At 42.0% G+C, this 25,589-nt stretch overlaps 1 protein-coding gene across 7 annotated transcripts in view; it reads left to right on the forward strand.

Moving 5' to 3' along the window:
* Positions 1 to 25,589, forward strand: part of ST7L (suppression of tumorigenicity 7 like) — a 245,254-nt gene that overhangs the window by 166,724 nt on the left and 52,941 nt on the right. For 6 of the 7 annotated variants that reach the window (XM_075853863.1, XM_075853860.1, XM_075853862.1 and 3 more), the window contains one exon: positions 2,756 to 2,895. The exons of the other annotated variant lie outside the window; for it this stretch is intronic. In XM_075853863.1, coding sequence (XP_075709978.1) covers positions 2,756 to 2,895 — 140 coding nt within the window. The remainder of the gene's footprint in view (positions 1 to 2,755; positions 2,896 to 25,589) is intronic. 7 annotated transcript variants of the gene reach the window in all.

Here is a 25,589-nt window from a genome sequence, read left to right on the forward strand (position 1 = left end):
ATTTTTGCGGGCCAATGTGTAGTTTTTCATTAGTACTATTTTGGGGTAATTAGGACTTATAGATTAACTTTTATTTAATTTTTTATGGGGGGAATGGGAGAAAAGAGAGAATTTTGCCGTTGTTTTTTGCGTTTTTTTTTTCACAAACTTTATTTAACTGCTTTACTTTTTTTTTTTTTAGTCCCACCAGGGGACTTCACTATGCAATCTGCTGATCGCATATATAATGCTTTGGTATACTTAGTATACCAAAGCATTATTGCCTGTCAGTGTAAAACTGACAGGCAATCTATTAGGTCATGCCTCCGGCATCGCCTAACAGGCATTTGCTGAAGGCAGACCTGGGGGTCTTTGTTAGGCCCCCGGCTGCCCTGGAAACCCGACGGCGACCCGCGATTTCTTTGCGGGGGCGCCGATCGGGTGACAGAGGGAGCTCCCTACCTCTGTCAAACACATTAGATGTCGCTGTCACTATTGACAGCGGCATTTAATGGGTTAAACTGCCGGAATCGGAGAGCGCTTCGATTACGGCAGTTGCAGCAGGAGCCAGGCTGTGTATAACAGCCGTGCTCTTGCCGCTGATCGCGTGGGTACAGTGGCAGTACCCGCGCCATCACAGGACGGATATATCCGTCCTCCCTGGCGGACTAGCAGCTGCAGAGGACGGATATATCCGTCCTTCGGCGTTAAGGGGTTAAAGATGTAAACAAACGGCGCACGACTGGGTAAGTCAAATTGGTAAAAAAAAAAAAAATCCCATGAATGGTCACATCTTGTATGTTCAATGTGGAAATAACTTGCAAATTTATTTGTTTTTGGTTAATATCTCGACAAGCCCCTTTAAATTTTAGCAAGCCCGATTCTTTTGTTCGTTAGTAGATTAGCTGCTGCCAAAGGAGTATGGCAGCGACTTTCTCTCTCCTTCATATTGAAAATACATGCTTTCTCGGCTGAGCGTGCATGTGTATGGAGGTGTCATGAGGAATAATTTTTGGCCAAACATTCGTTGATCTAAAGTGTGTGGCTATTTTAAATTCACAGAGAAATCTCACCAACTTTTACAATCTCCAGGCAGTGGCGGAGTACATCCTTACCTGTTTATAGTGTCACTATCTTCTTTTATCTAGGCCTTTAGTTGTACAATAGAGCTGTCATTAAATCCCCCTGTGACTGACAGTCGGGCTCCTGCTGCAATGGCCGGAATTGGAGATAACTCTGATCTTGGCCTTTTAACCCCTTGATGACCAGACTATTTTAGGCCTTAAAGAGGCTCTGTCACCAGATTTTGCAACCCCTATCTGCTATTGCAGCAGATAGGCGCTGCAATGTAGATTACAGTAACGTTTTTATTTCTAAAAAACGAGCATTTTTGGCCAAGTTATGACCATTTTTGTATTTATGCAAATGAGGCTTGCAAAAGTACAACTGGGCATGTTTACAGTAAAAGTACAACTGGGCGTGTATTATGTGCGTACATCGGGGCGTGTTTACTACTTTTACTAGCTGGGCGTTAGGAATGGGAGTGTATGATGCTGACGAATCAGCATCATCCACTTCTGTTCGTTAACACCCAGCTTCTGGCAGTGCAGACACACAGCGTGTTCTCGAGAGATCACGCTGTGTCGTCACTCACTTCCTGCCCCAGGTCCTGCATCGTGTCGGCCACATCGGCACCAGAGGCTACAGTTGATTCTGCAGCAGCATCAGCGTTTGCAGGTAAGTAGCTACACCGACTTACCTGCAAACGCTGATGCTGCTGCAGAATCAACTGTAGCCTCTGGTGCCGATGTGTCCTCGCTCGTCCGACACGATGCAGGACCTGGGGCAGGAAGTGAGTGACGTCACAGCGTGATCTCTCGAGAACACGCTGTGTCTGCACTGCCAGAAGCTCGGCGTTCTGAAGAGAAGTTGATGATACTTCTCGTCAGAACGCCCAGCTAGTAAAAGAAGTAAAAACGCCCAGATGTAACACACATAATACACGCCCAGTTGTACTTTTACTGTAAACACGCCCAGTTGGACTTTAGCAAGCCTCATTTACATATATATTGTATCGCAGCAATATAACTACTGAAAGAATAAAGTTGACACGTTATTTAAGCCAATGGTGAATGCCGTATAAAAAAAACCCTGCAGAAAACAGAAAAAAAAATTCATACCCCAAGTTTAAATAAAGGTAATTAATAAGTCCTCTGTAACCCAAAATACTACCAATAAAAACTTCATCCGGTCTTGCAAAAAAACAATCCTACATTTGTCTATATTGACGGAAAAATAAAAAAAGTTATGCCACTTGGAATGCGGCGACAGCAAAACAAAGTATTTTCTTGAAAAACTTTTTGGTAAAAAAGTAGTAAAACCTAAAAAAAAACAACCCTATACATATTTTATATGGCCGTAATTGTACTAACCGATAGAATAAAGATTACACGTTATTAACACAGCAAAGTGTATTTAAGACACGAAAAACAATGGCGGGGTTGCTGCCACTGATCAATACTACTCATCCCACAAAAAAGAAGCTCTCATACAGCTACGTTGACAGAAAAATAAAAAAAAGTTATAGTTCTTGGAATGCAACAATGATAAATCAATTAAGAATGCTTAATCATTAAGACCAAAAAGGCATGGTCGTTAAGGGGTTAAAAAACATTATTTATTTTTAAAAATATATATGTATATAATAAAAGCCTGCTTTAAATTTAAATTGTACATCCCGCTTAAGAAATTGTAATGTTTCTGTATCTTTACACAGCGTTTCATGAGGTATCTGTTTATCCAAAGAAAGAGCTGCCGTTCTTCATTCACTTCACAGCTGGGCTATGTTCCTTTACTGCAATGCTCGCACTTCTTACCCACCAGTTTCCAGAGCTCATGGGGGTTTTTGCAAAAGCTGTAAGTATTAAAGCAACAACATTTTCTGGATATATTCTTTATAAACCTCTTGTGTGCATTAATGTTTTGGATTCCCCAATTTTTTACAGCAAGGTGCACTTTTTTTTATGTACGATAAACAAAATGTTTGTTTTTACTAACAGTGACAGTGTCTGACTAGTAATTATTACATAGCAGCGTAAAATTATTACACAGGGTACGAAACAGTGGTGTGGCGCTTGCTAATATTGCTTTGCAGCCTAGAAGCCAAAAGTTGAAATCCAACCAAGGCAAAATCTTGATGGAGTAAAAAAAAAAAAAAAAGTATCCAGGTTTATTTTAACCGGTTAACCCCTTAAGGACGCAGCCTAGTTTGGGCCTTAAAGGAACAGTGTCATCACAAATTATTTTTTTATATGTTAAAGATGTTAGTGCTTTATTAAAAACGTTTATATTCATTTGTGTGTTTGTGTTTTACTTTTTTTTATTTTTACACTTTTTCTTCCCTATGGGGGCTGCCATTTTTTGTTCCATTTCTGTGTGTGTCGATTAACGACACATACAGACATGGAATACGGCAGCCACAGTCCCATAGGGACTGCGAACGGCTCCCGTCCCATTGACTGCAGTGTACGGCGTCTGTGTGGGAACTGCGCATGCGCCGCTCCCACACAGTCCTATTCGAAATTGGCGCCGTCCGGCGCCATTTTCCTGTGGACCGGAAGTCGCGGCCGGACAGTAATATTACTACTTCCGGTCGCGGCTTCCGGATTTGTGCACTTGCACCAGCGGCAGCAAACGGAGCGGACGGGCCGGAGGGAGCCGCGGCGGCAGGAGCAGGTAAGAGATTTCAATGTATGTTCGTGTTTGTGTGTGTTTACTACTGTATGTAAACCTACTACACTGTGGGTTAGCTCAAAAAATGGCGACACACAGTGTAGGAGGTTACATCGTTCAAACCCCTCGTTTATCCCGGCACTAGCCAGGATAAAGGAGGGGGGGATGCTGAGAGCTCACTAGAGCGAGGGCTTTTAACCCAATGTTGCAATGCTGCAATTTTGGGAACAGCTCCATCTAGTGACCAAAAATGGGTAGTATTATAAATTAGAAATAATTTATAATATTACATGGACTCGTGCAAAAAAATAAAAAAAATTTGAACAATGTTTAATCACCCACACACTAAATGTTTAATTTTTTTTAAAAAAACATGTTTTTCTGGCAGCACATTCCCTTTAACCCCTTCCCGCTCCTTGACGTACTATTACGTCATGGCAGCTGTATCGTTCGCGCTCCATGCCGTAATAGTACGTCTCGGGAGTAACGGCCGTTTCGGCCGTCCTCCCGACACATACAGGAGCTGTGACGCTCCTGTCTTGTTCAGCAGCTGTCACAGCTCCTACAGCGGGGACCGATCGCTGTGTCCCCGCTGATTAACCCCTTAAAAGCCGCGTTCTATAGAGATCGCGGCTTTTTAGGGGTTAAGCTGCCATCGCCGGCCTGCTACGCGATAGCGGCCGGCGATGGTGACTATGGCAACCGGACACCAAACAATGGCGTCCGGCTATGCCATAGACGGAAGCCTAGTGGGTCCTGACAACGTCAGGACCCACTATGCTTGCTGTCAGTGAGTAGCTGACAGTTCTAATACACTGCACTACGCATGTAGTGCAGTGTATTAGAATAGCGATCAGAGCCTCCTGCCCTCAAGTCCCCTAGTGGGACAAAGTAATAAAGTGAAAAAAAAGTTAAAAAAAGTTGTGTAAAAATAAGAAAATAAAAGATTTAAAAGTATTAAAAGTAAAAATCCCCCTTTTTCCCTTATCAGTCCTTTATTATTAATAAAAATATATAAACAAACAAATAAACTATACATAATTGTTATCGCCGCGTCCGTAACGGCCTGAACTACAAAATTATTTCGTTATTTATCCCGCACGGTGAACGCCGTAAAAGAAAATAATAATAAACCGAACCACAATCACAATTCTTTGGTCACTTCACCTTCCAAAAAATGGAATAAAAAGAGATCAAAAAGTCGCATGTACCGAAAAATGGTACTGATCGAAACTACAGTTCGTTACGCAAAAAATAAGTCCTCGCACGGCTTTATTGATTGAAAAATAAAAACGTTATGGCGCTTAGAATAAGGTAACACAAAAAGTGAATGATTGTTTACAAAACGTATTTTATTGTGCAAACGCCATAAGACATAAAAAAAAACTATAAACATCTGGTATCGCCGTAATCGTATCGCCCCGCAGAATAAAGTGAATATGTCATTTATAGCGCACGGTGAACGCTGTAAAAAAAAAACGAAAAAAAAAACAATAGTAGAATTGCTGTTTTTTAGTCACCACGCCACCTAAAAATAGAATAAAAACTGATCAAAAAGCCGCATGCACCCCAAGAAAACTACAATGGATTCCTCAAGGGGTCTAGTTTCCAAATTGGGGTCACTTTTGGGGGGTTCCCAATGTTTTGGCACCACAAGACCTCTTCAAACCGGACATGGTGCCTAATAAAAAAGATGCTTCAAAATCCGCTAGGTGCTCCTTTGCTTCGGAGGCCGGTGCTTCAGTCCATTACCGCACTAGGGCCACATGTGGGATATTTCTCAAAATGGCAGAATCTGGGCAATACGTATTAAGTTGCGTTTCTCTGATAAATCCTTTTGTGTTATAAAAAAAATGGTATAAAGAGGATTTTCTGACAAAAAAAAAATGTAAATTTCACCTCTACTTTGCTCTAAATTCCAGTGAAACACCTAAAGGGTTCATAAACTTTCTAAATGCTGTTGTGAATACTTTGAGGGGTCTAGTTTCTAAAATGGGGTGTTTCATAGGGGTTTCTAATATATGGGCCCCTCAAAGCAACTTCAGAACTGAACTGCAACCTAAAAAAATAAATAAATGAGGCAATACTTCGCTTCTTACATTATACTGATAATGAGCCGTGCCCACCCCGAGATGACCCCAGTTTTGACCGTTTGTATAAACGGAGACCCCTATTAGACCGTTCCAGTGCCCGGTTTTCCCCAGCATACACCCCGAGAAGTGTATTTCTATTGATGAGTCCCTGGTACATTTTAAAGGGAGGGTTCAATTCCGCGAGTACCTGCCGGGTAAGAGGGCAAGGTATGGCGTGAAGATGTAAAAGCTGTGCGAGAGTGCATCAGGGTATACCTACAGGTTTAGGATATATGAAAGAAAGGCCACCCCCAAACCAGACTGCATCCTGGACTACAATAGGTACATGGGAGGGATGGACTTGTAAGATCAAGCCCTGAAGCCCTACAGCGCCATGCGGTGTGGTATAAGAAGCTGGCCGGGCACATCATACAGATGGCATTGTACAATGCGTACATGCTACGTCGATGTGCAGGCCAGACGGGAACTTTCCTGGAATTTCAAGAGGTGATTATCAAGAACCTAATCTTTAGGGACCAAGAAGGGGGGGCACCCAGTACTTCTGGAAGCGAGCCCACACGCATCGTACCAGGGCAACACTTTCCAGGAGAAGTTCCCCAAACTGGCAAGAAGGGAAAAAGTCAAAAGAGGTGCAAAGTCTGCTATAAGAGGGGGTAAGGGAGGACACAATATATCAATGTGACACGTGTCCCGAATAACCAGAGCTCTGTATGAAAGAGTGTTTTAAAATTTATCATACATCCCTTGGTTTATAATTTACCCCAATTTTACTTACCCTGATGCACTCCACACAGCTTATCCCCCCTCGTCTTTCCCCTCTGGGCCCTGCTGTGTGTCCAGGCAGCTGATAACAGCCACATGTAGGGTATTGCCATACCCGGGAGAACCCACATTACAGTTTATGGGGTGTAGCTCTCCGGTCAAAATGCTCACTACACATCTAGATGAATGCCTTAAGGGTGTAGTTTTTAAAACGGGGTCACTTCTTGGGGGTTTCAACTGTTCTGGTACCTCAGGGGCTTCTGCATACATGACTTCGCACTAGAAAATCCCCAGTAGGCCAAATGGTGGTCCTTTCCTTCTGAGCCCTCCCATGGGCCCAAACGGCAGTTTATCACAACAAATGGGGTATTGCGGCCCTCAGAACAAATTGCGCAACAGAATGGGGTATTTTGTTTCTTGTGAAAATAAGAAATTTTCAGCCAAAACTACATATTATTTGAAAAAAATAATTTTGTTTTCATTCCCAGCCCAATTCAAATAAGTTCTGTGAAAAAACTATGGGGTCAAAATGGTCACAACACCCATAAATGAAGTCCTTGAGGGGTGTAGTTTCCAAAATGGGGTCATTTGTGGTTGGTTTCTATTGCTTTGATACCTCTGGGGCTCTGCAAATGCGACATGGCACCCGAAAACCAATCCAGCAAAATCTGTACTCCAAAGAACACACAGCGCTCCTTTCCTTCTGAGCCCTCCCATGGGCCCAAACGGCAGTTTATCACCACAAATGGGGTATTGCCGCACTCAGGACAAATTGGGCAACAGAATGGAGTATTTTATTTCTTGTGAAAATAAGAATTTTTGAGCTAAAATGACATATTATTGGAAAAAATATATATTTTTTTAATTCCCAGCCCAATTCAAATTAGTTCTGTGAAGAAACTATGGAGTCTAAATGGTCACATTACCCATAAATGAATTCCTTGAGGGGTGTAGTTTCCAAAATGGGGTCACTTCTGGTGGGTTTCCATTGCTTTGATACCTCTGGGGCTCTGCAAATGCGACATGGCACCCGAAAACCAAACCAGCAAAATCTGTACTCCAAAGAACACACAGCGCTCCTTCCCTTCTGAGGCCTCCCATGGGCCCAAACGGCAGTTTATTGCCACAAATGGGGTATTGATGCACTCAGGAGAAATTGGGCAACAAAATTGAGTATTTTGTTCCCTGTCAAAATAAGAAATTTTGGTAAAAAATTACATCTTATTGGAAAAAATGTCATTTTTTTAATGTCACAGCCCAATTGAAATAGGTGCTGTGAAAAAACTGTGTGGTCAAAATGCTAACAACAACCATAAATGAATTCCTTGAGGGGTGTAGTTTCCAAAATGGGGTCACTTTTGGTGGGTTTCCATTGCTTTGATACCTCTGAGGCTCTGCAAATGCGACATGGCACCCGAAAACCAATCCAACAAAATCTGGACTCCAACAAACATATAGCGCTCCTTTCCTTCTGAGCCCTCCCATGGGCCCAAACGGCAGTTTATCACCACAAATGGGGTATTGCCACACTAAGGACAAATTGGGCAACAAAATGGGGTATTTTGTTCCTTGTGAAAATAAGAAATTTTGATCACAAATGACATTTTATTGGAAAAAATGACATTTTTTTCATTTCAGAGCCCAATTCAAATACGTGCTGTGAAAAAACTGTGCGGTCAAAATGGTAACAACAACCCTAAATGAATTCCTTGAGGGGTGTAGTTTCCAAAATGGGGTCACTATTGGGGGATTCCTACTGTTTTGACACCTCAACACCTCTTCAAACCTGGCATGCTGCCTAAAATATATTCTAATAAAAAAGAGGACTCAAAATGCACTAGGTGCTTCTTTGCTTCTAGGGCTTGTGTTTTAGTCCACGAGCGCAGTAGGGCCACATGTGGGACATTTCTAAAAACTGCAGAATCTGGACAATACATATTTAGTAGTGTTTCTCTGGTAAAACCTTCTGTGTTACAGAAAAAAAAATGAATAAAATTGAAATTCAGCAAGAAAAATGAAATTTGCAAATTTCACCTCCACTTTGCTTTAATTCCTGTGAAATGCCTGAAGGGTTAAAAAACTTTCTAACTGCTGTTTTGAATACTTTGAGGGGTCTAGTTTTTAAAATGGGGTGTTTTATCAGGGTTTCTAATACATAGGCCCCACAAAGCCACTTCAGAACTCAAGAGGTACCTTAAAAAAAAGGCTTTTGAAATTTTCTTAAAAATATGAGAAATTGCTGTTTATGTTCTAAGCCTTGTAACGTCCAAGAAAAATAAAAAAATGTTCAAAAAACGATGACAATCTAAAGTAGACATATGGGAAATGTGAACTAGTAACTATTTTGGGTGGTATAACTGTCTGTTTTACAAGCAGATGCATTTAAATTCTGAAAAATGCAATTTTTTCAAAATTTTCTCTACATTTTGAAATTTTTCACCAATAAACACTGAATATATCGACCAAATTTTACCACGAACATGAAGCCCAATGTGTCACGAGAAAACAATCTCAGAATCGCTTGGGTAGGTTTAAGCATTCCGACGTTATTACCACATAAAGTGAAATATGTCAGATTTGAAAAATGGGCTCTGAGCCTTAAGGCCAAAACTAGGCTGCGTCCTTAAGGGGTTAAGGCTCAGAGCCCATTTTTCAAATCTGAAATATTTCACTATATGTGGTAATAACGTCGGAATGGTTAAACCTATCCAAGCGATTCTGAGATAGTTTTCTCGTGAGACATTGGGCTTTATGTTAGTGGTAAAATTTGGACGATATATTCAGTGTTTATTGGTGAAAAATTGCAAAATGTAGAGAAAATTATTATAATTTGCATTTTTCAGAATTTAAATGCATCTGCTTGTAAAACAGATGATCATACCACCCAAAATAGTTACTAGTTCACATTTTCAATATGTCTACTTTATATTGGCATCGTTTTTTGAACATTCTTTTATTTTTCTTCGACGTTACAAAACATAAACAGCAATTTCTCATATTTTTAAGAAAATTTCAAAAGGCTTTTTTTTAAGATACCTGTTCGGTTCCAAAGTGGCTTTGAGGGGCCTATGTATTAGAAACCCCCATAAAACACCCCATTTTGAAAACTAGACCCCTCAAAGTATTCAAAACAGCATTTAGAAAGTTTATTTAACCCTTTAGGCATTTCACAGGAATTGAAGCAAAGTAGAGGAGAAATTTGCACATTTAATTTTTCTTGCAGAATTTCAATTGTATTAATTTTTTTTCTGTAACACAGAAAGTTTTACCAGAGAAATACTACTAAATATGTGTTGCCCAGATTCTGCAGTTTTTAGAAATGTCCCACATGTTGCTCTAGTGCGCTCGTGGAATAAAACACAAGCCCCAGAAGCAAAGAAGCACCTAGTGCATTTTGAGGCCTCTTTTTTTATTAGAATATATTTTAGGCAGCATGCCAGGTTTTAAGAGGTGTTGAGGTGCCAAAACAGTAGGAATCCCCCAAAAGTGACCCCATTTCTGAAACTACACCCCTCAAGGAATTAATTTATGTTTGTTGTTACCATTTTGACCCCACAGTTTTTTCACGGCACGTATTTGAATTGGGCTGTGAAATTTAAAAAAATGAAATTTTTTCCAATAAAATGTCATTTTTCATCAAAATTTCTTATTTTCACAGGGAACAATATACCCTATTTTGTTGCCCAATTTCTCCTGAGTGCAGCAATACCCCATTTGTGGTGATAAACTGCCGTTTGGGCCCATGGGGGGGCTCAGAAGGAAAAGAGCGCTATTTGTTCTTTGTAGTCCAAATTTTGCTGGATCGGTTTTCGGGTGCCATGTCGCATTTGCAGAGCCCCAGAGGTATCAAAGCAATGGAAACCCACTAGAAGTGACCCCATTTTGGAAAGTACACCCCTCAGGAAATGTATTGTCCTGAGTGCAGCAATACCCCATTTGTGGTGATAAACTGCTGTTTGGCCCATGGGAGGGCTCAGAAGGAAAGCACCACCATTTGGCCTACTGGGGATTTTCTGGTGCGAAGTCATGTATGCAGAAGCCCCTGAGGTACCAGTACAGTTGAAACCCCCGAGAAGTGACCCCGTTTTAAAATGACACCCCTTAAGGCATTCATCTAGAGGTGTAGTGAGCATTTTGACCGGAGACATACACCCCATAAACTGTAATGTGGCTTCTCACGGGTATGGCAATAACCCTACATGTGGCTGTTATCAGCTGCCTGGGCACATAGCAGGGCTCAGAATGGAAAGATGAGGGGGATAAGCTGTGCGGAGTGCATGAGGGTAAGTAAAACTGGGGTAGATTAAAAATCAAGGGATGTATGATACATTTTAAAATACTCTTTCATACAGAGCCTTAGTTTTTCAGGAAACGTGTCAAATTAATATATTGTGTCCTCCCTTATCTCCCTCTTATTGCAGACTTTGCACCTCTTTTGACTTTTTCCCTTCTTGCCAGTTTGGGGAACTTCTCCTGGAAAGTGTTGCCCTGGTGCGATGCGTGTGGCCTCGCTTCCAGAAGTACTGGGAGCCCCCCCTTCCTGGTCCCTAAAAATTAGTTTCTTGATAACCACCTCTTGAAATTCCAGAAGTTCCCATCTGGCCTGTACATCGACGTAGCACGTACGCATTGTACAATGCCATCTGTATGATGTGTACGGCCAGCTTCTTATACCACACTGCATGGCGCTGTAGGGCTTCAGGACTTGATCAGACAAGTCCACCCCTCCCATCTACCTATTGTAGTCCAGGATGCAGTCTGGTTTGGGGGGTCTCTGAACTGGTACCTCGTACAGGTACATGGGTACTGGTGTGGCCATGTATTGTCAATAAGGATATCTCTCTTGTCTTGTACTTGACACACAATATGTTGCTGCTGGATTGTGCCCTGCTCTCACCCCTTCTGGCTGTTTGCCCAAGCAGAGTCTTAGGGAGGCTTCTCAGATTTCTTCTAGCAGTGCCGCATGCCTCAGGACTTCTGGAAGCGAGGCACTTGAAGAGTGGGACGCTGGTATAAAAATTATCCAGGTAGAGTTGGTAAACCCTGGTCCAACAGAACCGATAAAAACACAGGGACATATACAAAAACACCGACAAAGGCCATACTTGCAAATGGACACAGCCAGGCCAGAAATGCTGATGAAAGGGCGAGCAGGTGCTTTAAATAATAATAGCCACTCCCACTAGTCTTGAGGGGAGTGGTGTGTGGTGCATGGGATGTGTAGTAAGAAATAATAAATGAATAGTGTGTGTGCAAGTGTAATACTATAAGTGAAATATAGGGGGCAGTAATAAATGAAGTGCCTCAATAGAAATAAATGGATAATGGGGTGCAAGTGAGTGAAACATGGAGGGATAGTGTGTACGTCATGAGGCACAACGTGTATAGCCAGGTAGAAGCCTATTTGTGACGCCTTGATAATTCATAGAGCGGGCTACCCTGCTTGCTATGCCAAACAACAACACACCATGCTCTCCCAGCATCAAAGACCCGGCTGTGTCCAAGAGAAGCGAATATATATAATAATGAAAAATACCTGGGGTATTGGTAATCATTTTGGCCAAAAGGACGCAAGCTCGCAATCCACGACAAGGATCCCCAGACTTGCGAGTCCCTAACTCCTAAACTGGAACAGAACGTTCCTGATGCACAAACAGAACCGATAAAAACACAGGGACATATACAAAAACACCGACAAAGGCCATACTTGCAAATGGACACAGCCAGGCCAGAAATGCTGATGAAAGGGCGAGCAGGTGCTTTAAATAATAATAGCCACTCCCACTAGTCTTGAGGGGAGTGGTGTGTGGTGCATGGGATGTGTAGTAAGAAATAATAAATGAATAGTGTGTGTGCAAGTGTAATACTATAAGTGAAATATAGGGGGCAGTAATAAATGAAGTGCCTCAATAGAAATAAATGGATAATGGGGTGCAAGTGAGTGAAACATGGAGGGATAGTGTGTACGTCATGAGGCACAACGTGTATAGCCAGGTAGAAGCCTATTTGTGACGCCTTGATAATTCATAGAGCGGGCTACCCTGCTTGCTATGCCAAACAACAACACACCATGCTCTCCCAGCATCAAAGACCCGGCTGTGTCCAAGAGAAGCGAATATATATAATAATAATGAAAAATACCTGGGGTATTGGTAATCATTTTGGCCAAAAGGACGCAAGCTCGCAATCCACGACAAGGATCCCCAGACTTGCGAGTCCCTAACTCCTAAACTGGAACAGAACGTTCCTGATGCACAAACAGAACCGATAAAAACACAGGGACATATACAAAAACACCGACAAAGGCCATACTTGCAAATGGACACAGCCAGGCCAGAAATGCTGATGAAAGGGCGAGCAGGTGCTTTAAATAATAATAGCCACTCCCACTAGTCTTGAGGGGAGTGGTGTGTGGTGCATGGGATGTGTAGTAAGAAATAATAAATGAATAGTGTGTGTGCAAGTGTAATACTATAAGTGAAATATAGGGGGCAGTAATAAATGAAGTGCCTCAATAGAAATAAATGGATAATGGGGTGCAAGTGAGTGAAACATGGAGGGATAGTGTGTACGTCATGAGGCACAACGTGTATAGCCAGGTAGAAGCCTATTTGTGACGCCTTGATAATTCATAGAGCGGGCTACCCTGCTTGCTATGCCAAACAACAACACACCATGCTCTCCCAGCATCAAAGACCCGGCTGTGTCCAAGAGAAGCGAATATATATAATAATGAAAAATACCTGGGGTATTGGTAATCATTTTGGCCAAAAGGACGCAAGCTCGCAATCCACGACAAGGATCCCCAGACTTGCGAGTCCCTAACTCCTAAACTGGAACAGAACGTTCCTGATGCACAAACAGAACCGATAAAAACACAGGGACATATACAAAAACACCGACAAAGGCCATACTTGCAAATGGACACAGCCAGGCCAGAAATGCTGATGAAAGGGCGAGCAGGTGCTTTAAATAATAATAGCCACTCCCACTAGTCTTGAGGGGAGTGGTGTGTGGTGCATGGGATGTGTAGTAAGAAATAATAAATGAATAGTGTGTGTGCAAGTGTAATACTATAAGTGAAATATAGGGGGCAGTAATAAATGAAGTGCCTCAATAGAAATAAATGGATAATGGGGTGCAAGTGAGTGAAACATGGAGGGATAGTGTGTACGTCATGAGGCACAACGTGTATAGCCAGGTAGAAGCCTATTTGTGACGCCTTGATAATTCATAGAGCGGGCTACCCTGCTTGCTATGCCAAACAACAACACACCATGCTCTCCCAGCATCAAAGACCCGGCTGTGTCCAAGAGAAGCGAATATATATAATAATGAAAAATACCTGGGGTATTGGTAATCATTTTGGCCAAAAGGACGCAAGCTCGCAATCCACGTCAAGGATCCCCAGACTTGCGAGTCCCTAACTCCTAAACTGGAACAGAACGTTCCTGATGCACAAACAGAACCGATAAAAACACAGGGACATATACAAAAACACCGACAAAGGCCATACTTGCAAATGGACACAGCCAGGCCAGAAATGCTGATGAAAGGGCGAGCAGGTGCTTTAAATAATAATAGCCACTCCCACTAGTCTTGAGGGGAGTGGTGTGTGGTGCATGGGATGTGTAGTAAGAAATAATAAATGAATAGTGTGTGTGCAAGTGTAATACTATAAGTGAAATATAGGGGGCAGTAATAAATGAAGTGCCTCAATAGAAATAAATGGATAATGGGGTGCAAGTGAGTGAAACATGGAGGGATAGTGTGTACGTCATGAGGCACAACGTGTATAGCCAGGTAGAAGCCTATTTGTGACGCCTTGATAATTCATAGAGCGGGCTACCCTGCTTGCTATGCCAAACAACAACACACCATGCTCTCCCAGCATCAAAGACCCGGCTGTGTCCAAGAGAAGCGAATATATATAATAATGAAAAATACCTGGGGTATTGGTAATCATTTTGGCCAAAAGGACGCAAGCTCGCAATCCACGACAAGGATCCCCAGACTTGCGAGTCCCTAACTCCTAAACTGGAACAGAACGTTCCTGATGCACAAACAGAACCGATAAAAACACAGGGACATATACAAAAACACCGACAAAGGCCATACTTGCAAATGGACACAGCCAGGCCAGAAATGCTGATGAAAGGGCGAGCAGGTGCTTTAAATAATAATAGCCACTCCCACTAGTCTTGAGGGGAGTGGTGTGTGGTGCATGGGATGTGTAGTAAGAAATAATAAATGAATAGTGTGTGTGCAAGTGTAATACTATAAGTGAAATATAGGGGGCAGTAATAAATGAAGTGCCTCAATAGAAATAAATGGATAATGGGGTGCAAGTGAGTGAAACATGGAGGGATAGTGTGTACGTCATGAGGCACAACGTGTATAGCCAGGTAGAAGCCTATTTGTGACGCCTTGATAATTCATAGAGCGGGCTACCCTGCTTGCTATGCCAAACAACAACACACCATGCTCTCCCAGCATCAAAGACCCGGCTGTGTCCAAGAGAAGCGAATATATATAATAATGAAAAATACCTGGGGTATTGGTAATCATTTTGGCCAAAAGGACGCAAGCTCGCAATCCACGACAAGGATCCCCAGACTTGCGAGTCCCTAACTCCTAAACTGGAACAGAACGTTCCTGATGCACAAACAGAACCGATAAAAACACAGGGACATATACAAAAACACCGACAAAGGCCATACTTGCAAATGGACACAGCCAGGCCAGAAATGCTGATGAAAGGGCGAGCAGGTGCTTTAAATAATAATAGCCACTCCCACTAGTCTTGAGGGGAGTGGTGTGTGGTGCATGGGATGTGTAGTAAGAAATAATAAATGAATAGTGTGTGTGCAAGTGTAATACTATAAGTGAAATATAGGGGGCAGTAATAAATGAAGTGCCTCAATAGAAATAAATGGATAATGGGGTGCAAGTGAGTGAAACATGGAGGGATAGTGTGTACGTCATGAGGCACAACGTGTATAGCCAGGTAGAAGCCTATTTGTGACGCCTTGATAATTCATAGAGCGGGCTACCCTGCTTGCTATGCCAAACAACAACACACCATGCTCTCCCAGCATCAAAGACCCGGCTGTGTCCAAGAGAAGCGAATATATATAATAATGAAAAATACCTGGGGTATTGGTAATCATTTTGGCCAAAAGGACGCAAGCTCGCAATCCACGACAAGGATCCCCAGACTTGCGAGTCCCTAACTCCTAAACTGGAACAGAACGTTCCTGATGCACAAACAGAACCGATAAAAACACAGGGACATATACAAAAACACCGACAAAGGCCATACTTGCAAATGGACACAGCCAGGCCAGAAATGCTGATGAAAGGGCGAGCAGGTGCTTTAAATAATAATAGCCACTCCCACTAGTCTTGAGGGGAGTGGTGTGTGGTGCATGGGATGTGTAGTAAGAAATAATAAATGAATAGTGTGTGTGCAAGTGTAATACTATAAGTGAAATATAGGGGGCAGTAATAAATGAAGTGCCTCAATAGAAATAAATGGATAATGGGGTGCAAGTGAGTGAAACATGGAGGGATAGTGTGTACGTCAAACCCTGGTCCAGCAGTGGGTGCACCAAATCCCAAACAATTTTTGCATTAACTCCCAGTAAGTGGGGGGCATTCTGGGGGCTGAATACTGGTGTCCTTTCCTTCATATATCCTCAATTTGTAGGTATACCATGATGCACTCTCACACAGCTTATACAGCTTCACGCAATACCTTGCCCTCTTACCCGGCAGGTACTGGCGGAATTGAAGCCTCCCTTTAAAATGTACCAAGGACACATCAATAGAAATACAATTCTCGGGGGTGAATACTTGGGAAAACCGGGCACTGAAACGGTCTAATAGGGGTCTCTGTTTATACAAACGGTCAAAACTGGGGTCATCTCGGGGTGGGCACTGCTCATTAGCAGTAAAATGTAAGAAGCAAAGCAGTGCCTCATTTTTACTTTTTTTTTAGGTTCCAGTTCAGTTCTGAAGTTGCTTTGAGGGGCCTATATATTAGAAACCCCTATGAAACACCCCATTTTAGAAACTAGAGCCCTCAAAGTATTCACAACAGCATTTAGAAAGTTTATGAATCCTTTAGGTGTTTCACAGGAATTTAGAGCAAAGTAGAGGTGAAATTTACATTTATTTTTTTTGTCAGAAAATCCTTTTTATACCATTTTTTTTTTATAACACAAAAGGTTTTACCAGAGAAACGCAACTTAATACGTATTGCCCAGATTCTGCAGTTTTGAGAAATATCCCACATGTGGCCCTAGTGCGGTAATGGACTGAAGCACCGACTTCCGAAGCAAAGGAGCACCTAGTGGATTTTGAGGCCTCTTTTTTATTAGGCACCATGTCCGGTTTGAAGAGGTCTTGTGGTGCCAAAACAGTGGAAACCCCCCAAAAGTGACCCCATTTTGGAAACTAGACCCCTTGAGGAATTCATTGTAGTTTTCATGGGGTTCATGCAACTTTTTGATCAGTTTTTATTCTATTTTTAAGTGGCAAGGTGACTAAAAAACAGCAATTCTACTATTGTTTTTTTATTCTATTTTTTTTACAGCATTCACCGTGCACTATAAATGACATATTCACTTTATTCTGCGGGGCGATACGATTACGGCGATACCATATGTTTATAGTTTTTTTTTATGTCTTATGGAGTTTGCAGAATAAAATACTTTTTGTAAAAAATCATTTACTTTTTGTGTTACCATATTCTAAGAGCCAGAACTTTTTTATTTTTCCATCAATAAAGCCGTGCGAGGACTTATTTTTTGCGAACGAACTGTAGTTTCGATCAGGACCATTTTTAGGTACATGCGACTTTTTGATCTCTATTTATTCCATTTTTTGGGAGGTGAAGTGACCGAACAATTGTGATTCTGGTACGGTTTATTATTATTTTCTTTTACGGCGTTCACTGCGCGGGATAAATAATGAAATAATTTTGTAGTTCAAGCCGTTACGGACACGGCGATACCAATTATGTATAGTTTATTTGTTTATATATTTTTATTAATAATAAAGGACTGATAAGGGAAAAAGGGGGATTTTTACTTTTATTACTTTTAAAACTTTTATTTTCTTATTTTTACACATCTTTTTTTTACTTTATTACTTTGTCCCACTAGGGGACTTGAGGACAGGAGGCCCTGATTGCTATTCTAATACACTGCACGACATGCGTAGTGCAGTGTATTAGAGCTGTCAGCTACTCACTGACAGCAAGCATAGTAGGTCCTGACTTTGTCAGGATCCACTAGGCTTCCGTCGATGGCATAGCCGGACGCCATTGTTAGGTGTCCGGTTGCCATAGTCACTATCGCCGGCCGCTATCGTGTAGCAGGCCGGCGATGGTAGCTTAACCCCTAAAAAGCCGCGTTCCGTATTGAACGTGGCTTTTAAGGGGTTAATCAGCGGGGACACAGCGATCAGTCCCCGCTATAGGAGCTGCGGCAACTCCTGTACGAGACAGCAGCTGTCACAGCTCCTGCATGTGTCGGTAAGACGGCCAATATGGCCGTTACTCCCGCGACGTAATATTCCATCGCTGAGCGCGAATGGGATGGTCAGCGCGACGGGATATTACGTCGCTGAGCGATAAGGGGTTAAGGACTAGGCTGTTTTACAGCTAAATGACCAGAGCAAATTTCACAATTTCGCTATGTGCATCTTTAGATGACGATAACTCTGCAGGTGAATATATTTCATCCTTGAATTTTACACTCTTTTTAAACGACAGATAGGGCTTTGTTTTAGTGGCATTTGTCAGTATACATCATTTTTATTTTTTTCTCTAAAGTGGGCAAAATTGGAAAAAAATGCAAGAATTTAGCAATTGCGTCAGTTTATGCTAGCATTTTTCACACATAGTATGGACCACGGACAAAATTCATCTCCTTTCACATTCTTCCACTTCTCCCGTGCATGGGGATACCAAATGTGTGCCTTATTCACTGTGCGGGCATGTGCCAGGGCTTGGCATAAAAGAGGCTTTTTGGCCTTTTCGGTCCAGGAATTCTGCACTTGATTTTATAGCAGCGTACTGTTTTCTGGGGGGCCTAATGCTGCTGAAACAATAGAATCACCCCATAAATGACTTCATTCACACAAGTAGACCCCACAATGTTTTCTAAAAGGGGTTTATCATATTTTTAGAAAGTCCAGTTTTCTTCTGAAAGTTTCTTGAATAAGATGGAACAAAATAAAATTAGCAATTTTTTAGCAAATACGTCAGTTTATGATAGCATTTTTCACACACTGTATAGACCACGGAAAAAATTAATCTCCTTTCACATTCTGCCACTTCTCCTGTGCATGGGGATACCAAATATGTGGGCCTTATTTATCACATAGAGATGTAGGAGGGCAGATGATAGAAGAAGCTTATTTCACAAATTGCCTTTTTTAAAAGCTGGTTTTACAAAACTCAACAGAGTTTCTTTAACACTTCCAAAATATCTGCTCTTGAAGCAGAAATCCCAAAATATTCATCTAGGGGTATAATGGGAATTAATTTTTTGGAGTTTTCTAAAATAAGAAATTGCAGGTTAATGCAAATGGAGCTCTCCTGCAGATGAACTTTAGAAAATATGCAAACATGACATCCACCCCCCACCCATTCCCTCCCTCACCCTTGGAGTAAAATCAGGGGGAAAATAAAAATGTAATGTAGGGCAAATATATTTTCAACTAATTAACTAAAATCTAATAATTCAGAACAGTCTGGTATTTTTTAAAACATGGGTCAATGCACAGGCCTGGTTACGAGGGACCTGAGGGACAGAAATATCGGGAATCTTTGCGGTGCCCGTCTTTTCTGCAGACGCGGCACTTTTTCTGGGGGTTGCATCTAGATGGTGTTGGGGGAATGCGAGTGATGAAATGTCTTTCAGTCAGTCGTGTGACATCCTCAGACTGGGGGCATTCTCTGGTGTCCTGAACATCAAATATGAGGCCTTCGATAATTTTCTCCTGAAAATCCAGGTATGTGTCTCTGCCTCTGTTTTTTATATAGAGCACAAATGAATTGTGGATTGCCACCTGTAACAGATAAATGGCCACTTTTTTGTACCAGGTTTTTGTTTTGCGTTTTACTAAATAGGGCTGTAAAACCTGGTCCCTTAAATCCACCCCCCCATGTACTTGTTATATTCGGACACGCTCACTGGTTTGTGCTTGTCCGATGTTGCCCCCCTTTCCCTCACTGCCACTGTTCCTGCGGTATGAATCGTGCGTAGCACATACACGTCTTTGCGAACCCTATACTTGACCACCAGCAATTCCTCAGATGCATAAGCACAGGAGTCCCCCTTTACTATGCGCTTCCCAACTAATTGCTGTGGAAAACCAATTCGGTTTTTGCGCATTGTACCACATGCCCCAGTCCTTGCAGCATGCAAATTCCTAAACAGAGGTACACTCGAATAAAAATTATCCTAGTACAGGTGGTTCCCCTTGTGAAGCAGAGGCTTCATTATCTCCCACACGATCTTACTGCTGGTGGAAAGATATGGGGGGCATCCAGGAACATTTATTGTGCGGTCCCGCCCTTCATAAATCCTGAAGGCGGTGGTATATCCTGACCCGCTTTCACACAATTTGTAAAGCTTAACGCCATATCTTGCCCTTTTGGAAGGTAGATACTGGCGAAAGCTAAGTCTTCCATGGAAGTTGAGGAGGGATTCGTCCACACTTACAATCTGCTCAGGGGTGTAAAGTTGCAGGAATAAATTATTGAGGGAATTTATTAGCGGTCTTATTTTGAACAACCAATCACGGTTTGCATCGGTACTTGGGGGGGGGGGGCTGTGCATTGTCATTGAAGTCGAGGAACCTCATTATTGTCTCATAACGAGACCTGGGCATTACTGCAGAATACACTGGGGTGGCTTGGGCGGGTCTTGTTGACCAGTAAGACCTAATGGAGGCCTTTTTGATTTGACAATACCCATATTTATGGTGAGCCCCAAATTTTTTTATAAATTCCTGCAAATTGGTGGGCGTCCAATCTCTGGCATGGGTGGATGAAGGTTTCTGCCTTATATACTAAGCGGCATATAAATTTGTTTCGTGGATAATGATATTTAGGAGGTCGTCTGTAATAAATAAATGGAAGTAATCCATTTGGACAAAATTTGTATTGTCCACGGTTATGCCAGGTTTGGCAGTAAATCCGTGGATTCTAGGCCCAAAAGATGGAGCAGTTGCCCATACAAGAGTCTAAACTGGAGGGACCAGGTTGTCCTGTGTTACAGAACTACTAGGCCCTGCGCTTCCATGTTCTGCTGTTTCAACTGTGTCAGGGATAATGTCCCCTGAAGATGAACCTGAAGTAGCGCTATCATCGTCACTACCTAAAACAGGCTCCAACTCTGACGCTATCTCTGATGCGGTCTCAGACTCCATATCGGTTTTATGGAGATGCAACTAGGAGTTGAAGCCTCACTTTTGATGAGGAAGGGGCCTCCAGGTCTAATCTTGACAGGAGTTGAATACCATCCGTTAAGAAGGAGATTGTGCAAGTGAACTCTCTGTGGGATAGCTTTAATACGAATGGGAATCCACAACGATAACGGATTTTGGCTATAATCTGTATCCTCCAGGTGTGCATGGACCTGTTCTTGTGCTTGTGCAAAACGCAGAGCCAGTTTGTCATATTTGGTTTCCAGACAATATGTACATAACTCCAGACAGGCGGGTTTTACAAACAGGTCATGTGTAGTTTTCTGGAATTCTACTTTTGGATTGAGGATAAGATCTTATGGAAGACGTCTTACATACAAAGTTTGTGGTCTTTTTTTTTTAGGTGTGCGGTGTCTGCTGATTGGCTAGGCAGATATCCCCGCTAGCAGTTTCTTTGAGAGCGAGGAGGGAGTGGGATTTGATCTCCCGGTAAAGAGCTTTGGAAAGTTAGGGATTACTCCTCTCCATCTGGAGTCTAAGCCACCATTGCGTTATGGTGAAATAGTGTGGAGATGGATGCTTGAGAGGATGAGAGCGATTTGGATGGTTTACGCCTAGGCATAGGCGATGCCAGTTTGGACTTGGTAGGACAAGATATCAAAATTAAAAAGTCAATTAAGACCCAGGGGTCCCTCGTTCTAAATCAGGATGGCAAAGATATGTGGTTTTATGCAATCATTCAGCCTGGTGCCGCATACGGACTCTTTGTATCATGTCTTTTATTTATATGTGCATTTAAAATTCAGAATGGGGTGGACTGTAAACATTGCGGCCATACCCATTTGAAAAACCAATATGTTGCAGCAGTAGCAGATGACTACGTTTGTACAGGCAGACTCGTAGGCGATAAAAAATTGGAGCAGTCTCCTGGCTTATTAAATTCAAAGAGGTGAAACCAATGGAGAATATCACCCCTGGCAAAGACTGTTCAAATTAAATGCAAGGTAGCCTGTGATGTGTGGTGCTCGAGATTAAGCTGTAGATAAGCGCTTTGCAAGAAATCCAGTTTGTAGAACCTGGTATCCCCAGCAGGCCCATCAGATGCTAGTCTTGGGCAGAGGCAAGATTGCACCTACCCAGGAAGACAGACCACATGTCCAAAATAGTGGACGGGAGCGCAGCCGCGGCGCATGCCACCAATGTCAAGGCTGCAGTGGCGTCCAGGTAGTCCAGAAGGATTACAGCCCTGGTGCATAAAATGAGAGAACCTGATGAAGGCCATCACACGTCACTCCCACCGTTCCAGTCAGGAAGATGCCTGCAGTTGGTGGTCCAGATGCAGAGTAGGCCACAATTCACAGTAGGCCACAATTCACGGTATTTGCGAAACCGGCCAATACAACTCTACAAATTGCTCTGCTGATTATGGAGCGGAGGAGGCAGTGTGAGATGTGGCTAAATGTGTCTTGTAGCGTGTAGTATGGCAGTAGATTTGAGGCCTGGGTTTGGAGCTCCCTAGAAACATGTCTGCTCCGTTCTAGGCTCAGGCCACGCCATCTATAAATAACTTCTGTACAAACATCGTAATTGCCCAGACCAAATTAATCATGTGTGGTTTCCCTCTGATACATTATTCACCAACTCGTCTGTAGATTGTATGTCATTATCTATTGTATAAACCAAGAAATTAAGAACAAAAATCAGCCGGTGTTCACCTTCCCATAGACAGGACAGTTTCGCTGGTGACAATGCAGACAATACGTATATACCCAGACAACGTGGCAACCATTGCAATGTCTTACATACATACCAGGCAGGAGTTAACAAGTAACTTTTTTTATGAAGTGCATACATAAGCTTCAGAAACAGAAATACATATTTAATAAACCTATTAAAAGATTGATCATTCCACAGCTATTAAATATCACGTTGCACCTGGAGGGGTTAAATTAACAAAACATATTTCTTTCTGGATCTGTGTACTAATTTTTGTCAAAGCAGTTGCAGGTCTGGCAGTGGGGCCTCCTTTCTCCAAACTTCTGCTATGCGTTAAGTGAAAAAATGCAGTTGGACATGGCTGTGATTAATTCCTCTGCAGTCCCTTGCTGGCTGTATTGTAAGCATGGGCTTAGCTATCTACTCCATCAGTCCCTCTAGGACTATGTTAACTGGATTGCACAGTTTTGCAGATGAGCGTCAAATGGGGCTCAGGAACCCAACTATCTGTTATCTTGTGGAAGAACTTTATTTGGCTCTGTATATCTGCCCTGTAGTGTTCTGTCCATAGAGGATAGAGTTAATGAAATGCCTACGGTGACCCTCTTATTGGGGTTGATAGAGGGTTAATAGAGGCGGAAGCAATGTATAGTATCTTATGCACTTATTCCACTTAAATCCAGTGTAAAGCAGTAAAGAAGAGGTTAAGAGCGTGACAATCAGAATTAAATATAAAAACATTCTTGAGAAATAGGTAGCATGGGATATAAACATATATCAAACAGAGCAAAATTCCTTACATATACTATTGCCAAGATAAACTGGTAGTTTCTAAGCCCCCTAAACAAACCCTGCTTACAATCAATTTAGTTTCCTCTATAAACACTGTCTTTTGTCTGTCTGAGGGAGAAAGGAGCATGGACAGCCTCACAGCTGAGGCTATATCTGTACATACCATGATTAGAGGTCTGTCTTGTCTTGTGTAATGCCTTCCATTCGTAGGGTGCGCAGACTGGGAACATACACTGCTATGTTCTATCCATTGTATCAGCTATTTTCATACATTTAAAGTACAACATTATGAAAGTAACTTTATATCAAATAGTACCACATGCATTTTTTCACTTTATACGATGGAATATGAACTGACCTCATTTGTTACACTCCTCTTTGCTATGTAACCTATATCTTACGCAGTTGTGCTAGCTATATGCTGCAGTAATGGCTAGAGGCTTTTCTACAGGAACAAAATGTTTTATAAAAGTCTTTGAAGACTTTATCCTGACAAATTTTATTTAGGACCGTGCTGCATATGATTTACTGAATGGTTTATGTAAAGACCTTGAGCCCAGAGACAAACTGTTCCTCAGCACCACATCAGCGTAACGTCCTATTGTAAAATGCTATATCATTATTCAGTGTTAGGCAATGTTCACACCTGCGTTGGTTTGTTTCATTGTTCTGCCCCATCAGAGGAGCAGTACAAGTGATAACGGAACCAACCAAAGCCGACGGAAACCATTTACTTTGATGGCTTCCTTCAACTTTCCATCGGGGTGTCTGTGTTTTTACCGGAAACAATAGCGCACCAGGCTGCACTATTGTTTCAAGTAATCCATCCCGGATCTGCGACTGAGGCCCCTAACGAAGCCTCCAACCTAGATGTGAAAACGGCCTTCGATATATTAGCCTTCTATACAGATGTAGCCGTCTTTACCTTGACTTTTAACGCATTAAATAAACAATGGCTAGATCCCTTATCTTTACTTTTTCAATGACTTTTGTTGTGTGATTTCACGCTGCAGCAAGTTATTAAAATCAAGTTCAAGATGGCGACATTCGTATATCAAGTGTAGTATTTATAAACAATTTTCAGGTACAGTTTCTATAAGTTTTATACTGTTGTTGGACAGTCAACTTGGTAGAGGAATGGAGGTGGTATTTTGACACATCTTATCATGAAATTACTGTGTTATCTGTGGTGTTAAATAGAACTACAGGTATTTCCCATTTTCAATGAAGAGGAGGCTATACATGCACGTTTACTCTCCATTGGCAGGAAAGCTTTTTTAATTCCTAGTAAAGCTAGTTGTATTAGTTTTTATTTGACTTATAAACGATAATAAAGATTCCAGCACTCACAAAACCTTTTAGGCTCTGTTCACATCTGTGCTGGAGGCTCTGTTAGGGGCATCCAACGCAGATCCGACCGAGATTACCGGAAACAATAGCACATCATGCTGTGCTATTGTTTCCAATAACACCAAAGAGACCCCCATGAAAAGTCGATGGAACCCATTAAAGTCAATGAGTTCCGCCAGCCGCCGGTGGTGTCCGTTGTGTAACGGAACTATTGCTTCCGGTATTCCCATGTTCTGCTCCTGATGGAGAAGAACAATGGAATGACCCGACACAGATGTGAACAGGGCCTTAGTTTTTATTTGTTTAATTATCTCAACACCAACGGGTAAGTGTTGAAAACATTTGTCAGTTAAATTTCTCATATCTGCATTGTGAATTCAGTTTTTGTTCTGAAAAATGGAATGCAAGCTGTGACGGATCTGTCACACAACGGTCGCTTTGCTGAAAATAATTGCTCAGCATGCTGTGCAATTGTTTCCAGCAAAAATGATGGAATCTGCAACAGAGCCTAAAAGGTGTAACTTTTTTTAATTGAAAAATTCCATCCTCCAACATTTATAACTCTTGTGTATAAAATGCTTCAGTTGCTCTTTAGTAGATGTACAGTACTATTGTATGAAATGGCTCCTTCAAATCTGGGAGATGATATGGGCTGTTACCAGGCAGGAAATAAATCTACGGCAGACAGTTGATGGATTGTGTAGTGGTGTCTGAATACTGAGA

This window comes from Rhinoderma darwinii, chromosome 2 (genome assembly GCF_050947455.1).
Source record: "Rhinoderma darwinii isolate aRhiDar2 chromosome 2, aRhiDar2.hap1, whole genome shotgun sequence".
NCBI lineage: Eukaryota > Metazoa > Chordata > Amphibia > Anura > Rhinodermatidae > Rhinoderma > Rhinoderma darwinii.